The 16,927-nt window shown below is 45.3% G+C and overlaps 2 protein-coding genes and 1 pseudogene across 2 annotated transcripts; 2 read left to right on the plus strand and 1 right to left on the minus strand.

Annotated features, from left to right (window-relative positions):
- Nucleotides 1-2,164: 2,164 nt before the first annotated feature.
- On the plus strand, nucleotides 2,165-9,800 carry LOC147978958 (uncharacterized; annotated as a pseudogene).
- Nucleotides 9,801-11,790: 1,990 nt separating this feature from the next.
- LOC125543309 (plastid division protein PDV1-like) lies at nucleotides 11,791-14,463 on the minus strand. Its single transcript, XM_048706621.2, has 2 exons — nucleotides 14,057-14,463; nucleotides 11,791-12,545 (listed from the first exon to the last, which is right to left on the minus strand). Exons 1-2 carry the CDS (start codon nucleotides 14,327-14,329, stop codon nucleotides 12,036-12,038), a joined length of 783 nt encoding a protein of 260 aa, XP_048562578.1. The 5' UTR covers nucleotides 14,330-14,463; the 3' UTR covers nucleotides 11,791-12,035.
- Nucleotides 14,464-14,633: 170 nt separating this feature from the next.
- LOC125543312 (Cox19-like CHCH family protein) lies at nucleotides 14,634-16,664 on the plus strand. The gene is made up of 2 exons (XM_048706623.2): nucleotides 14,634-14,986; nucleotides 16,482-16,664. Exons 1-2 carry the CDS (start codon nucleotides 14,846-14,848, stop codon nucleotides 16,548-16,550), a joined length of 210 nt encoding a protein of 69 aa, XP_048562580.1. The 5' UTR covers nucleotides 14,634-14,845; the 3' UTR covers nucleotides 16,551-16,664.
- Nucleotides 16,665-16,927: the final 263 nt, after the last annotated feature.

Below are 16,927 nucleotides of genomic sequence, written 5' to 3' on the forward strand. Positions count from 1 at the left end.
TACATAGTTCTCAAACCTGTAGGGTCCACACGCTTAACATTCGATGACGATATTGTATTATATGAGTTATGTGATTTGGTGACCGAATGTTGTTCGGAGTCTCGGATGAGATCACGGACATGACGAGGAGTCTCGAAATGGTATAGAGGTAAAGATTGATATATAGGACGATGGTATTCGGACACTGGAAGTGTTCCGAAGCGTATCGGGTATTTATCGGAGTACCGGAGGGGTTATCGGAACCCCCCCCCCCCCCGGGGGAATATATGGGCCATATGGGCCATGAGAGGGGAGCACACTAGCCCACAGGGGGTGGCGCCCCCCATTATGACAGTAGGCCGAACTGGGAGAAGGAAAAAGGGGGTTAGCCCCCCTTCCTTTCTCTCTTCCCCCTTCCATTTCTTCTCCGGTGAAAAAAGGAAAGGGGGGCGCCACTTGGGGAAATCCCAAGTAGGATTCGGATCCTACTTAGGGCGCCCCCTGGCTGCCTCCCCTCCCCTCCCACCTATATATATGTGGGGAGGGGAGCCTAGAATATACAAGATCAATTGTTAGCCGTGTGCGGCGCCCCCTCCACAATTTACACCCCCGGTCATTTTTTCGCGGTGCTTAGGCGAATCCCTACGAGGATCACTTCACCATCACCATGCCGTCATGATCAGGGAACTCATCTACTTCCTCGACATCTTGCTGGATCAAGAAGACAAGGGACGTCACCGAGCTGAATGTGTGCAGAACTCGGAGGTGTCGTACGTTCGGTACTTGATCGGTCGGAGCTAGAAGAAGTTCAACTACATCAACTGCATTGTCAAACGCTTCCGCTTACGGTCTATGAGGGTACGTAGACACACTCTCCCCCTCATTGTTATACATCTCCATGGATAGATCATTGCGTGTGCGTAGAATTTTTTGTTTTCCATGCAACGTTTCCCAACGGTGGCATCTAAGCCAGGTCTATGCATAGATGATATGCACGAGTAGAACACAACGAGTTGTGGGCGGTGATAGTCATACTTCTTACCACCAACGTCTTATTTTGATTTGGCAGTATTGTGGGATGAAGTGGCCCGGACCAACCTTACATGTCCATGCAGAGACCGGTTCGACCGACAGACATGCAACTAGTTTTGCATAAAGGTGGCTGGCAGGTCTCTATTTCTCCTATTTTTATTGAAGCGAATTTGACTGTGGACAAACCTTGAAGAAGGTTAAAACAGCAAACTTGACGAAACACCATTGTGGTTTGATGCGTACGTAAGAACAGTTTTTGCTCGAAGCTCGTAGCATCCACGTAAAACTTGCAACAACAAAGTAGAGGATGTCTAACTTGTTTTTGCGGGGCATGTTGTGATGTGATATGGTCAAGACATGATGTGATAAACGTTTTTGTATGAGATGATCATGTTTTGTAAGATATCTGACAGCCGACAGGAGCCTTATGGTTGTCTCTTTATTGTATGAAATGCAAACACCATGTAATTGCTTTACTTTATCACTATGCGTTAGCGATAGTTGTAGAAGCAATAGTTGGCGATACGACCATGGCGCTACGATGGAGATCAAGGTGTCGAGCTGGTGATGATGGAGATCATGACGATGCTTTGGATATGGAGATCGAAAGCACAAGATGATGATGGCCATATCATGTCACATATTTTGATTGCATGTGATGTTTATCTTTTATGCATCTTATTTTGCTTAGTACGGCGGTAGCATTATAAGATGATCCCTTAACTAAATTTCAAGGTAAAAGTGTTCTCCCTGAGTATGCACCGTTGCTACAGTTCATCGTGTTGGGACACCACCTGATGATCGGGTGTGATAGACTCTACGTTCACATACAACGGGTGCAAGACAGTTTTGCACATGCGGAATACTTGGGTTAAACTTGACAAGCCTAGCATGTACAAACATGGCCTCGGAACAATTGAGACCGAAAGGTCGAACGTGAATCATATAGTAGATATGATCAACATAGAGATGTTCACCATTGATGACTACTCCATCTCACGTGATGATCGGACATGGTTTAGTTGATTTGGATCACGTATCATTTAGATGACTTGAGAGATGTCTATCTAAGTGGGAGTTCTTAGGTAATTTGATTAATTGAACTTAATTTATCATGAACTTAGTCCTGATAGTATAACTATGTTGTAGATCAATGGCTCGTGCTACCATTCCCCTGAATTTTAATGCGTTCCTAGAGAAAGCAAAGTTGAAAGATAATGGTAGCAACTACAAGGACTGGGTTCGTAACTTGAGGATTATTCTCATTGCTGAACAAAAGAATTATGTCCTTGATGCACCGCTAGGTGAAAGGCCTGCTACAGGAGCAGATGCTGATGTTTTGAATGTCTGGTAAGCTCGATCTGATGAGTACTCGATAGTTCAGTGTGCCATGCTTTACGGATTAGAATCGAGACTTCAAAGGCGTTTTGAATGTCATGGAGCATATGAGATGTTCCAAGAGTTGAAGTTAATATTTCAAGCAAATTCCCGAGTTGAGAGATATGAAGTCTCCAACAAGTTCTATAGCTGCAAGATGGAGGAGAACAGTTCTGTCAGTGAACACATACTCAAAATGTCTGGGTATCATAATCACTTGACTCAGCTGGGAGTTAATCTTCCAGATGATAGTGTTATTGACAGAGTTCTCCAATCACTGCCAGCAAGCTACAAAGGCTTCATGATGAACTATAATATGCAAGGGATGGAGAAGACAATTCCCGAGCTCTTCGCAATGCTCAAAGCTACGGAGGTAGAAATCAAGAAGGAGCATCAAGTGTTGATGGTTAACAAGACCACTAGTTTCAAGAAAAAGGGCAAGGGAAAGAAGGGGAACTTCAAGAAGAATGGTAAGCAAGTTCCCACTCCCAGGAAGAAGCCCAAAGTTGGACCTAAGCCTGAAACTGAGTGCTTCTACTGCAAAGGGACTGGTCACTGGAAGCGGAACTGCCCCAAGTATTTGGCGGATAAGAAGGATGGCAAAGTGAACGAAGGTATATTTGATATACATGTTATTGATGTGTACCTTACTAGTGCTCGTAGTAGCGCCTGAGTATTTGATACTGGTTCGGTTGCTCATATTTGTAACTTGAAACAAGAGCTACGGATTAAACGAAGATTGGCTAAGGAAGAGGTGACGATGCGCGTCGGGAATGGTTCCAAGGTCGATGTGATTGATGTCGGCACGCTACCTCTACATCTACCTTTGGGATTAGTTTTAGACCCGAATAATTGTTATTTGGTGCCAGCGTTGAGCATGAACATTATATCTGGATCTTGTTTAGTGCGAGACGGTTATTCATTTAAATCGGAGAATAATGGTTGTTCTATTTATATGAGTAATATCTTTTATGGTCATGCACCCACGAAGAGTGGTCTATTTATGTTGAATCTCGATTGTGGTGATACACATATTCATAATATTGATGCCAAAAGATGAAAAGTTTATAATGATAGTGCAACATATTTGTGGCACTGACGTTTAGGTCATATTGGTGTAAAGTGCATGAAGAAACTTCATGTAGATGGACTTTTGGAATCACTTGATTATGAATCATTCGATACTTGTGAACCATGCCTCATGGGCAAGATGACTAAAACTCCATTCTCCGGAACAATGGAGCGAGCCAATGACTTATTGGAAATAATGCATACCGATGTATGCAGTCCGATGAGTGTTGAGGCACGCGGCGGGTATCATTATTTTCTGACCTTCACAGATGATTTGAGCAGATATGGTTATATCTACTTAATGAAACACAAGTGTGAAACATTTGAAAAGTTCAAAGAATTTCAGAGTGAAGTGGAGAATCATCGTAACAAGAAAATAAAGTTTCTACGATCTGACCGCGGAGGCGAATATTTGAGTTACGAGTTTGGCCTACATTTAAAACAATGTGGAATAGTTTCACAACTCATGCCACCTGGAACACCACAGCGTAATGGTGTGTCCGAACGTCGTAACCGTACTTTATTAGATATGGTGCGATCTATGATGTCTCTTACCGACTTACCACTATCGTTTTGGGGTTATGCATTAGAGGCAGCTGCATTCATGTTAAATAGGGCACCGTATAAATCCGTTGAGACGACACCGTATGAACTATGGTTTGGCAAGAAACCTAAGTTGTCGTTTCTTAAAGTTTGGGGTTGCGACACTTATGTCAAAAGGCTTCAGCCTGATAAGCTCGAACCCAAATCGGAGAAGTGCATCTTCATAGGATACCTAAGGAAACAATTGGGTACACCTTCTACCACAGATCCAAAGGCAAGATCTTTTTTGCCAAGAATGGAACCTTTCTAGAGGAGTTTCTCTCGAAAGAAGTGAGTGGGAGGAAAGCAGAACTTGATGAGGTAGGTGTACCTTCTCTCAATTTGGAAAGTAGCTCATCAGAGAAATTCGTTCCCGTGATGCCTACACCAACTAGAGAGGAAGCTAATGATGATGACCATGAAACTTCAGATCAAGTTACTATTGAACCTCATAGGTCAACCAGAGCATGATCCGCACCAGAGTGGTACGGTAATCCTGTTTTGGAAGTCATGTTACTAGACCATGGCGAACCTACGAACTATGAAGAATCTATGATGAGCCCAGATTCCAATATATGGCTTGAGGCCATGAAACCTGAGATAGGATCCATGTATGAGAACAAAGTGTGGACTTTGGTGGACTTGCCCGATGATCGGCGAGCCATAGAGAACAAATGGATCTTCAAGAAGAAGACTGAAGCTGATGGTAATGTTACTGTCTACAAAGCTCGACTTATCGCGAAAGGTTTTCGACAAGTTCAAGGAGTTGACTACGATGAGACTTTCTCACCCGTAGCGATGCTTAAGTCTGCCCGAATCATGTTAGCAATTGTCGCATTTTATGATTTTGAAATCTGGCAAATGGACGTCAAAACCACATTCCTTAATGGATTTCTTAAAGAAGAGTTGTATATGATGCAACCAGAAGGTTTTGTCAATCCTAAAGGTGCTAACAAAGTGTGCAAGCTCCAGCAATCCATCTATGGACTAGTGCAAGCATCTCAGAGTTGCAATATACGCTTTGATGAGGTGATCAAAGCATATGGTTTTATATATACTTTCGGAGAAGCCTGTATTTACAAGAAAGTGAGTGGGAGTTCTATAGCATTTCTAATATTATATGTGGATGACATATTGTTGATTGGAAATGATGTAGAATTTCTGGATAGCATAAAAGGATACTTGAATAAGAGTTTTTCAATGAAAGACCTCGATGAAGCTGCTTATATATTGGGCATCAAGTTCTATAGAGATAGATCAAGATGCGTAATAGGACTTTCACAAAGCACATACCTTGACAAAGTTTTAAAGAAGTTCAAAATGGACCAGTCAAAGAAAGGATTCTTGCATGTGTTACAAGGTGTGAAGTTGAGTCAGATTCAACGACCGACAACTGCAGAAGATAGAGAGAAAATGAAAGTCATTCCCTATGCCTCAGCCATAGGTTTTATCATGTATGCAATGATGTGTACAAGACCTGATGTGTGCCTTGCCACAGGGAGGTACCAAAGTAATCTAGGAGTAGATCACTGGATAGCGGTCAAGAACATCCTGAAGTACCTGAAAAGGACCAAGGATATGTTTCTCGTTTATGGAGGTGACAAAGAGCTCGTCGTAAATGGTTACGTCGATGCTAGCTTTGACACTGATCCGGATGACTCTAAGTCACAAACCGGATACGTATTTATATTGAATGGTGGAGCTGCCAGTTGGTGTAGTTCCAAACAGAGCGTCATAGCGGGATCTACGTGTGAAGCGGAGTACATAGCTACTTCGGAAGCAGCAAATGAAGGAGTCTGGATGAAAGAGTTCATATCCGACCTAGGTGTAATACCTAGTGCATCGGGTCCAATGAAAATCTTTTGTGACAATACTGGGGCAATTACCTTAGCGAAGGAATCTAGATTTCACAAAAGAACCAAACACATCAAGAGACGCTTCAACTCCACCCATGAACAAGTTAAGGAGGGAGACACAGATTTGCAAAATACATATGAATCTGAATATAGCAGACCCGTTGACTAAGCCTCTTCCACGAGCAAAACGTGATCAGCACCAAGACTCCATGGGTGTTAGAAACATTTACAATGTAATCTAGATTATTGACTCTAGTGCAGGTGGGAGATTGAAGGAAATATGCCCTAGAGGCAATAATAAAGTTTTTATTTTATATTTCCTTATTCATGATAAATGTTTATTATTCATGCTAGAATTGTATTGATCGGAAACCTAAATACATGTGTGAATACATAGACAAACAATGTGTCCCTAGTGAGCCTCTACTTGACTAGCCCGTTGATCAAATATGGTTAAGATTTCCTAACCATGGACATGAGTTGTCATTTGATAACGAGATCACATCATTAGGAGAATGATGTGATGGACAAGACCCATCCGTTAGCTTAGCATATTGATCGTTCAGTTTTATTGCTATTGCTTTCTTCATGTCAAATACATATTCCTTCGACAATGAGATTATGCAACTCCCGAATAACGGAGGAATACCTTATGTGCTATCAAACATCACAACGTAACTCGGTGATTATAAAGATGCTCTACAGGTATCTCCGAAGGTGTTTGTTGAGTTGGCATAGATCGAGATTAGGATTTATCACTCCAAGTATCGGAGAGGTATCTCTGGGCCCTCTCGATAATACACATCATAAGAAGACTTGCAAGCAAAGTGACTAATGAGTTAGTTACAGGATGATGTATTACGGACTGAGTAAAGAGACTTGCCGGTAACGAGATTGAACTAGGTATGAAGATACCGACGATCGAATCTCGGGCAAGTAACATACCGATAGACAAAGGGAATTGCGTATGTTGTCATAACGATTCGACCAATAAAGATCTTAGTAGAATATGTAGGAGCCAATATGAGCATCCAGGTTCCGCTATTGGTTATTGACTGGAGACATGTCTCGGTCATGTCTACATAGTTCTCGAACCCGTAGGGTCCGCACGCTTAACGTTCAATGACGATATTCTATTCTATGAGTTATGTGACTTGGTGACCGAATGTTGTTCGGAGTCTTGGATGAGATCACGGGCATGACTAGGAGTCTCCAAATGGTCTAGAGGTAAAGATTGATATATAGGACAATAGTATTCGTACACCGAAAGTGTTCCGGAGTGTATCGGGTATTTATCAGAGTACCAGAGGGATTACGGGAACCCCCAGGGGGAATATATGGGCCATATGGGCCATGAGAGGGGAGAACACTAGCCCACAAGGGGTGGCGCCCCCCTATGATAGTAGGTCGAGTTGGGAGAAGGAAAAAGGGAGTTCGCCTCCCTTCCTTTCTCTCTTCCCCCTTCCCTTTATTCTCCTATGAAAAAAGGAAAGGGGGGGACGCCACTTGGGGCGCCCCCTGGCTGCCTCCCCTCCCCCTCCCACCTATATATATGTGGGAAGGGGGTGTCTAGAATATACAACATCAATTGTTAGCCATGTGCGGCGCGCCCCTCCACAGTTTACACCCCCGGTCATATTTTCGCGGTGCTTAGGCGAAGCCCTGCGAGGATCACTTCACCATCACCGTCACCGCACCATCGTGCTGATGGAACTCATCTACTTCCTTGACATCTTGCTGGATCAAGAAGACGAGGGACGTCACCGAGTTGAACGTGTGCAGAACTCGGAGGTGTCGTACGTTCGGTACTTCGGTCGGAGCTAGAAGAAGTTTGACTATATCAACCGCGTTGTCAAACGCTTCCGCTTACGATTTACGAGGGTACGTAGACACTCCCTCCCCCCTCGTTGTTATGCATCTCCATGGATAGATCATTGCGTGTGCGTAGAGTTTTTTTGTTTTCCATGCAATGTTTCCCAGCAGGGTGTTCAATACCCCTGACTATGCACAGACAGCGACAGCCTCCTCGCCAGGAAGGGCTTGGCAGAAGGCAAGATTATTCCAAGTACTCAAGACTTGGTAATCAAAACCATGAAGAAGACCTCGAGGCAGGTCATTGAGAAGTACTAAGTACTGGAGCTCAAGACTTAGGCTGCCGGCAAGTTCCAAGCCGAAAAGGCTCGGGCCGGCAAGCTCCCTCCATCGCTCCAGCTCAGCGGCCTGTCAGTGGTTTGCTGACAGATGGCAAGCGCGCGGGTAGTTAGGTGAAGCTTGTTGGGGGCACGTGGCACCATGCCGCCTGATGATCAAATTTATTGACATCCGTTCAGATGGCATGTCATTATAATAAAAGGTAGCTGGGCTAACGACACAGGTGGAACTAGACCCCTTTGCCGGCATTCACCCCGAGCGTGACATCTAAGGCGCAATTAGTGTTTCTATCCTATACCAGTAGGGTTAGGTATGATAGCATTGTAGACACTATTCATTTCGTGTATTTACTATTTTGCCACTATGGTAACCCCTTTCATCTATAAAAAGAGGTCCATGGCTACTTTTACAAGGGTCGACACCCTGCCCAATGCACTAGCTAGGTGCACCTCCTGAGCTCCTTGCCGACAAGGTTGTGCACTCTTGTAACTTGGGCATTTTCACTTATTGTTTCATCCAAAATAGGCGTAGGGTTTTATGCTTCACAATGACCCAAACCTGGGTAAACTGATCGTGCGCTTCGTGGTTGGTTCTGCTGTTTGTGTGTTGCGAGCCCATAGCCGAACGCAGAGGGGCTTCTTGGCCAATAGATTGTCGTACGCTGACATGTACTCCCTCCGTTTCACAATATGTCTTTCATTTGTCAAAATATAGATGTATCTAGACATGTTTTAGTATATAGGTATATTTATTTTTGAATAAATAGAAGTCAAGTATTTTGAAACGGACGGAGTATAAGCGTATGTGTCTGTACTATGTTTAGAAAAAAAATCTCCGCATAAACTACGCCTTCAGTCTCATTCATGGGGCAGGCACGGACAGTACCGGTCGCACCGGTGCGACCGATTCGGTGCGCCTACCGGCCTACGATCTCGTGGAGTCAGACACAGTGACCGTGCTGTACCCTCGTAGGTGCTGCCGTTTTGAACGCCCCTGCAGCGTAGCTGTGGAAGCCGAGACGGTACCTGACCGGCCGAGGAGCGTTAAATATTTTCACTGTGTCCACTGCAGGAGCGTACGACCTTCCCTTCTCTTTGGGCTTTGCTAGCGGCCTGGGTGCGTGCGCAGCGGCGCTGGCTTCAGCTGGAAAGAGGGGTTTCGCCGAGAAGAGAGATCGGTGGCAGCGCCGGCGCAGTGCGTGCCATGAGACCCCCAATGGACTCATGTGTAGACTGTAGAGTAGGGTAGCAGCAGCGGCAGCTTGGCTGGTTCTGAGCCTGAACGCGTCACATGTACTTGCAGCTGAGGTAGAGGAGCAGAGGGCCGGAGGAGGCGTTGCTGCCACCACACGACGATCTCGGATTTCTGCAGGCCAAGTGTCCCCACTTAACATGTGTGTCAGTGTGTGTGTGTGTGTGTGAATGTTTTGTAGGATCTTTTACGGGCGATTGGTTTCATACTACCTCCGACCAAACATGTTTGTCCGGCACGCTCAGATCGTGGTCGGCATACACCAGCCCAAGAGATCATCGTTTTCTCTCCGAGAATTTACACCCTTCCGTATGTAATTTCTACATACAGGTTACCGTATTCCATGGCGTACCGCCGTACGACGCCTCGGGACAGTTGAAACGCGGGCCGGAGCGCGAGTGTTTGCACTGCAGCCGCGCTGGGATTCATCGTACGTACGCCGTGGAGCACGGGCAGATCGGGCGTCTAGCGGGCGGCGTCGCCATCGGGGCGATCCCATGACACGGCGGCGACAGGCAGGAGGAGAAGATCCCGTGGCCGGACGCCGGCGCTGGAGCCCATCGTATCTGGCGGGGATCGATGCGGGCATGACGCCCTGCTGTCTCCTTACAGGCGCCGATGGCGACGGCACGGCGCCGGAATAAAGGAGCAGGATTTGGCCGTGTCAGTCAACCGTGAACGAGCCAGCCGGAGTGCCCTTGCAAGTTTTTTCTTTTCCTTTTTGATTGAAGAAAGTGCACTCCCAAGTTGCATCGTAGTAGGGCCTCCTTTTGGAAGGCGACTAGGGTCTAGCTAGGGTGGTGTTGCAAAACTTAACTTCACACAAGACGTAGGAGTGCCTCTCGTTGGCAGTTAGTATCAGTTATCCCGTTGGATTTGATTTGACAGCCACATAGTGGCACGTTCATTGCTAGCAATTCTGATCCTGGTCTCCGTCACACAAAACATTTGAACTGTTTCAGTACGAATCCCCCCATAAAACACTTCAAATCCTGGATCAACCAGCAGGCATATCTAAAGCGTCCCAAACACAACCTAAAGCAGCCCGCATTTCCGGCCAGCGAAACGGAGCAGGCGGCCCATGGCACCATGATTGGAAATGATGAAGCCGGGCGAGCGATTCCCATATACTCTCGCAAGTCCCCACACACACGTACGGCGAGGCGGTGGCCCGAGAGAAGAGGGCCATGGTTTTCTGCACTCGAAAAGGCCTGTGACCAAGGACGACCTATCCCGGTCAGGCAGGGTGGCCGGCCAATGGCCAAAGCCCTGCACGCCATGGCATCCAAGAGAGCATGCACGGTGCAGCGGCGCAGGACCATGAGAGGCACGCAATTGGGCACCGGAGCAAAAGCAGAGCGCGGCGTTGTTCTTTTCCACCATGAGTGCAAGCAACGCTATGCCGCAAGCCGTGGCAAGTCAACAGAACAGTCCAGTGCAATTGGCGCACCGAACCAACGGCATGCTCCATCCATATTGGGCCACGCACGACTTGCTGCCGCTCTGGGCATTGCTGCCGAGTGACTGGGCCCGTTTTCAGAGGGTTTTGGCTGTTTGGCTCCGAGCCTCAGACCTTCTGTGGAGAATTTAACAGCGCATGGGCAAAGATACAAAGTCCATCGAGACCCGTGAGCTGAGTGAGGTGATATTTTCCCTTCTCCATCCGAGATCAACTTCAAGGGAAGCAAGTCAAGTCTGAATCTCATTTGATGCTCAGGGCAGAAAATGAACCAACCTTTTTAGCGTAGCTCCGATACATGTTAGCTCGAACAAGCTCAAATTCTAGTATAGATTCAGTCGTGCATGACACATATTTTTTTTTAAATACTTTACAAAAATGAATACTCTCCTTTTTTTTAGACACAAATGAAAACTCTCCTGGCATGGTGTCAAGGCTTTCTAAGCTTAACCACCCTTAACGTGAAGCACGGCATCTGAAAAAAAAAAGATGGCCCATCAATTCTTGCTCCCTTTTGCACAAACGAGCAAAGCCCACAATTGAGCATTTTTAGCGTGAAGCTCTCATTTGATGAACTAGGTTCCCCTCATTTTTTTAAATGAACTAGGTACATCGTACATGTCCACTGCACCTAGATTGCAAGCTCAACTTCAGCCAAAACTCAGCACCCTAATGCAAAAGGCCTTATCCTCGTAATACCTATGAAAACGTCCAAGTAAAATTTGACATGGACAAAACCTGACAGTAAATAGTTCCTGAGTTGATGTTTTGATTTGAATTTGCAAGGCTACAAAAATCCAACATAATCTGGTTTCTCGAAAGAGTAAGCTAAAAATCCAACAAAATCCTCACCTGCTTAAGCTGTAGGAAGCTGAAGAAGCAAACAGGGAACAAACAAATCTAATGAACCATCACAAGCATGAAAACAGAAAACATTAGAACAATCTAATGAACGGGGCAACAATGTCTAGTGAGTACGCAAACTTATTTCAGAACCAAGACGTTGTACAACCAAAGTCAGAGATCTGCATATACTGGCAACAGAACACAATAGATTCACATGAAGACAACATGTTGCTGCTTACAACAAGGATTACAATAGTCCATTTCAAGGAGTTGAAAGTAGCAGAGGTAATCTAGCCTAGCTAACACGATCCATACCTAGAATGCAAACTCAATGGGCACCCAGAAAATAGAAACTTCCTTCAGAATGGCAGATAAGATGCTAACAAAATATGTACAAACAACGTATCAGAAAGGCGAGGCAGAAGTCCCTCTCAACTTTTGGCTAAGAACACATCGAGATGACTCGATCTACTACGCCCTGCCAGAGACTGTGAAGAATCATCGCGATTGATCCTTCTGTAGCTGTATTTACCACAAGATGAACTTTGTTCTCCAGAAGACAACAAATGCAGCTGCAACATTGTAATCATGCCAACAGCAAACACTGCACTGTTCCCTAGAAAACCACCAATATTTTTCACATTGAAACTGTTCCTGACAGCATCAAGACTAGAAGAAACCATCCACCCTAAGAAATTTGAACCATCTCCTGTCTCCTTGGTACTGTTAGCGCCAGAATGACTTCTTGATTTCTCAGGCTTGTTTACTGACAGAAAAGACCAGAAATCATGGTAGACATTGTGCACGAAATCCAACGCCTCATCAATGACTTTGTGATTATTCCCATGGTGCTCTTTTAATCTTATGGTAAGCATGATGTGACTTTGTTGCAACCTTGCTAATGCAATATCTCGTTCTGCTTGTTGCTGTGAACAAACAGCCTGCAAGAACATTGAGTATAATACATAAGTACACAGTGCAGACATGAAATTCAAGCATTAATCGTGGTACTTTATTGATGCCTGAACATAAAGAGAATCTAAAGATTTGAGTTTCCAACTTATTAAATTCAGCCATTCAGTGTCTTTTTTAACTTGTCCAAACGTTCAGTGGTTGACTAACTTGGTGCTTTCCCTTTCGATAAAAGAACGCTACCTAGTACTTAGGTTCATTTCTGCAAAAGCTTGACAAATTAGCACAGGTTTTTTAGTTGTTTACTTGGTCCACTTCAGGATAATCAACCAGGAACTTGCATCTGTTGCAAGTCAGACACTCCATGAATATACATCATTGCATGCATTATGAAATTCCAGAACCAGCTTGGGAGCACTCTCAGGTTTCTGAAATAAGTAAAACAACCTATGCACAACTAAAAAATATCATCATTTCGGAGGGGAGACTTCTGAAATCTTATCTTCAATTTTCTATGGGTGATAGATGTGCCCAACCAGATTGTGATCTAGCGGTCTATTCGCATTTGCAGAACTACAACATGCAGAAACACACTACAATATTGCCCTGCTGAGAAGCAATAACGTATCCTATCACAAAGATATCACCTTAGTTAATCATGGTGCAAACAAGAATATTCTAATTTAAGTTAAATCACGGTGCAGACAAGCACATCTTAATTTAACAAGGATATGAATGTCCATGTCCATGGTGCAGCGGCAGATATAAATATAACCGTTGGAAACTCAAATCTTCTAAACAATCGGTTCAGTGTGGTAAGAACACCGGCACCTATGTTCAACAGAAAACAAGGTTATCCAGTTCCGATTCTGGAAAACCAAAACGAGACACATAATTTTCGCAGATACTTACCGTATTTATCAAAACGCAGGTCATTCTTGATCGAATGGGACACTGTCCTTCTAACAGAATAACAGTGCTCCTGCTCTTTCGAGGTTGGTTGGAAAACATATTCTCAAAACTATTAATATGCACAATGCATTTGTTTCCCATAATTCGAGATTTGAACCTTCAGAGAAAACCTTGCTGTTAAAGACCCATCGTCCCCAATAACACGCACTAATTCTTATCTCACCAGATGCAAACATCGACATGGCCAAATCGTCCCAAGGCATACTAATGCTCGAAAGAACTATCTTAAGATTTAGTTCAGGGTGATTTCCCTCTTCCAAAACAGCATGGACACTACGAGATTAGTATATTCAGACCAATCACTTCAGATTGTAAATCATACCCCAAATTCTGACCATGCTTTCAAGCTTCAATAGCCAGTCGGTTGAATTTACCAACATTTCTACCCACAGCGAGCCTCTCCACAGTTTACAGAAACATCCTACCAACCAAACTAACCACTTCGACACTCGGTTCAAACCAATCAACATATAGCGAAGGCCATGCGCGGAACACAGTACAGATCAAACCACGCGAACAAGAGAGAGGGTCTGAGCAGGGGATAAGGAGAGGGGTTTGAGAGGCTCACGAGAAAGCACTCGAATTGGTCCTCGAGGTCCTCGAGCGCGGCGCGGATAGCGTGGAGGCTCCTCGCCTCCTCGGCCACCGCATTCAGGTCGGCCGCCTCGTCGCCGTCCGCGGGGACCCCCTTGATGTGGACGACGCCCGCGGGCTTGCCCCCGGCGCGGCGGCGCACGGCGCGCAGGAAATGGGCGCGCGAGAGGGCGTGTATGGCGTCGCTGACCTTGTCGTGGAGGTCCCAGATGGTCTCCAGCACGGCCTCCGCCTCCTCGGGCTCCATCCGAAACCCTAGCGCCGCCCCGGAAAATTCCAGACGGCGCTGGCCGCTTTGCTTGGGTTGTTGCGGGGTTTCCGAACTGCTTGGAGGGAGAGAGAGAGAGGGGCAGGTAAAATTTTGCTGAGCAATGATGATGGTGCTGACAGTGACTAAGACATGGGCCATCGGCCGTCTGCAACATTCATTAAATGGCGGCCCTCTTAAATTCTGGGCCTGATTTCCAAGCCCTCAGGGCTCTGTCTTGGATCTGGGCTCTAGCGGGCCGGGCTCGGAAAGGGGAAAACTCGAGAGCTTTCAGAATCCTTCCTTCTATGCCATCAACGGCCGCCGGGGCGCCGCTGGTTTTCTTTCTTCTCGCCCAAGCCGCCGCCGCCGACACACCAAACCGGCAGCTGCCTGGTCGCCGGGGCCGACCCTAGAATAAATTACGAAGCAGCGCCGCGGTCTCCAGGTAGTAGCAGCTCCCCCCAGAGCCACACATCTCTCCTACGTGCTGTTGGTTGGTTGGATTGGATCGGCATGGAGAAGGAAGCGACGACGCCGCGGCCGGTGTGCGCGCAGGAGGCGCTGGCGCTGCTCAACTGCGCCGCCGAGAACCCCTACGACCGCGACAAGTGCCTCGCCCTCCTCGACGCGCTCCGGGAGTGCATCGCCCAAAAGGTAATTATAGGCCCAAGTGCATCGCGTTTGGTGGACCGTTTGCTCATTCTTGCCGATACAACTATGATTGATACAAACTATGATTTGTGATCCTGTACTTAAGGTCTTACATCTTAATAATTCCTTGGAAGGAAGATATTACCCACCACTGAGTAATCTTATCTTTGTGCCTAGCTGTTTTTAGGATGGACAATTGTGGGACTCCATAGCTCCCAAACATGTGTATCTCACATCATTGCTTCCGTGTAATTTCGAGCAAAATGAGCACCATGTCACATAATTCCTTGTCCAGTTGGAACAATCTTGCATGCTAAAGGGATACATACTTTTGTTGGATGGTAGAGATATCAACTTGCCGATCAAAGCCTGGTTAAGTGTGAGAAGTTAGAAAGGCTTAGTTAAATCACTTGTTTGTACTCGGAGTTACAAGTCTGAAACTACTTGTCTGTACCACTTAGCCAATAACAATTTATTAGTGCTCGAGGTAATTCCCCTTTGAAAAGCAAAGTGAAAATACCAAAGTCTTTTAATAGTTTGTCTCCTTTGAGGATTGTGTGATATTCGGTACCGGTAGTTAAATGACGCCGTATTATTAAAAAGCAACTTGTCTAAAATATGTTCGTCAGGTGGATATGTGTTATCTAGCAGAATGACTACTCCAAAAAGTTATCAACAACAAAGCCTTTAGTCCCAAACAAGTTGGGGTAGGCTAGAGCTGAAACTCATAAGATCTTTCTTTTGGGTTTCATCTCCATAAGAGTGGCTGAGTTTTGACGTTGGCTCGCCAAGCCTATCACAACCCTCCTCCTTTACCCGGGCTTGGGACTGGCTATGTCGAGAAAACATAGGCGGAGTTCCAAAAAGTTATCAGAACATGCAAAATAAATTGACAACACGAGATGCACCTATTATGTCATGACATTTTTAACACATTGAGAGAAAAAAAATCGATGCAATCAATAGTAGCTGAACAACCGGAACCGAATCCTCTGCAAACCTTTAACGCCTCCTGTTTTTCTCGTCTCTCAGCTCCTCTTGTCCACTGTCTTGGTCCCACAGTTAGTCGAACCCTAGGTCGCCTCCTGTTTCTCAATGTATGGCCAATTTTGATATGAAAATTTGTCACATTATCCATCTGCCTACATTGCATGGAATGCACCTTTCGATTTTATACTGGTTGCTCCCTATTGTTGCAGTGTCGTTTTCTATTTTTCCCCTGTGGCCATGAGAAGTTACTACATCACAATGTGGCTACACTCTGCAGAAATTGGGTGCTAGCAGAAATAATAATATTAGTCACGATCAGTTTGTTTCATAAAGAAGATGCAACTGGTCTTTGTGTGGATGTATTTTTGCTGTTATTATCCAACTAAATTTGTCTTTTCTTGTCTCATGTTTTCCTCCAGGCAAGTCATCGCGAAGTATATTTCTGTCTTATAAGATGTATTGTCTTGTTCAAATTTCTATAAATCCCCCTCATTTTGTTGAAATGCAGAAAGTGAAGAAATTTTCGTTGGCTGAAGCAGGCTCCACCAGCACCACGGAAGCTCCAAGAAGCAAATAGAAGCCCGCAATATTTCAGTGCCACTTACATAACATGTTCTAGGCCGGCCATACTGGTTTAGTGTTGGATCTGTCCTTTGTAGTTCATTTCAGATTTAGATCCCCCCCCCCCCCCCCCCCCCTAAACAACAAAATCCAATATGTTATGTCGAGTTGTCGACTGGAGATTATATGTAATTTTTACGAAGTTTGAGCAGACAAGGATGAATGTACTTTCGCTAGATTTGCTGCTGCCGTTCCTATCTAGTTTCATGATTGCAGGTGTCTGAAATAGTCGCATGAACAGTTGCCATCTCTTCACAGGTTTATGCTGGTAATTGTTCTGTGCCAAATCGTCGATAAAAGGGTAACTTGATGATTTCGAAGCATATTTTTGGC

This window comes from Triticum urartu, chromosome 3A, assembly GCF_056163025.1.
Source record: "Triticum urartu cultivar PI428250 chromosome 3A, HENAU_Tu73, whole genome shotgun sequence".
Lineage (NCBI taxonomy): Eukaryota > Viridiplantae > Streptophyta > Magnoliopsida > Poales > Poaceae > Triticum > Triticum urartu.

Coding starts and splice junctions, on each gene's coding strand:
- LOC125543309 (XM_048706621.2), bottom strand. CDS start 14,329: ATGGAGCCCGAGGAGGCGGAGGCCGTGCTGGAGACCATCTGGGACCTC. Junction 12,546..14,056: donor ACCAATTCGAGTGCTTTCTC/GTGAGCCTCTCA, acceptor ATGTTCTTGCAG/GCTGTTTGTTCACAGCAACA.
- LOC125543312 (XM_048706623.2), top strand. CDS start 14,846: ATGGAGAAGGAAGCGACGACGCCGCGGCCGGTGTGCGCGCAGGAGGCG. Junction 14,987..16,481: donor GGGAGTGCATCGCCCAAAAG/GTAATTATAGGC, acceptor GTTGAAATGCAG/AAAGTGAAGAAATTTTCGTT.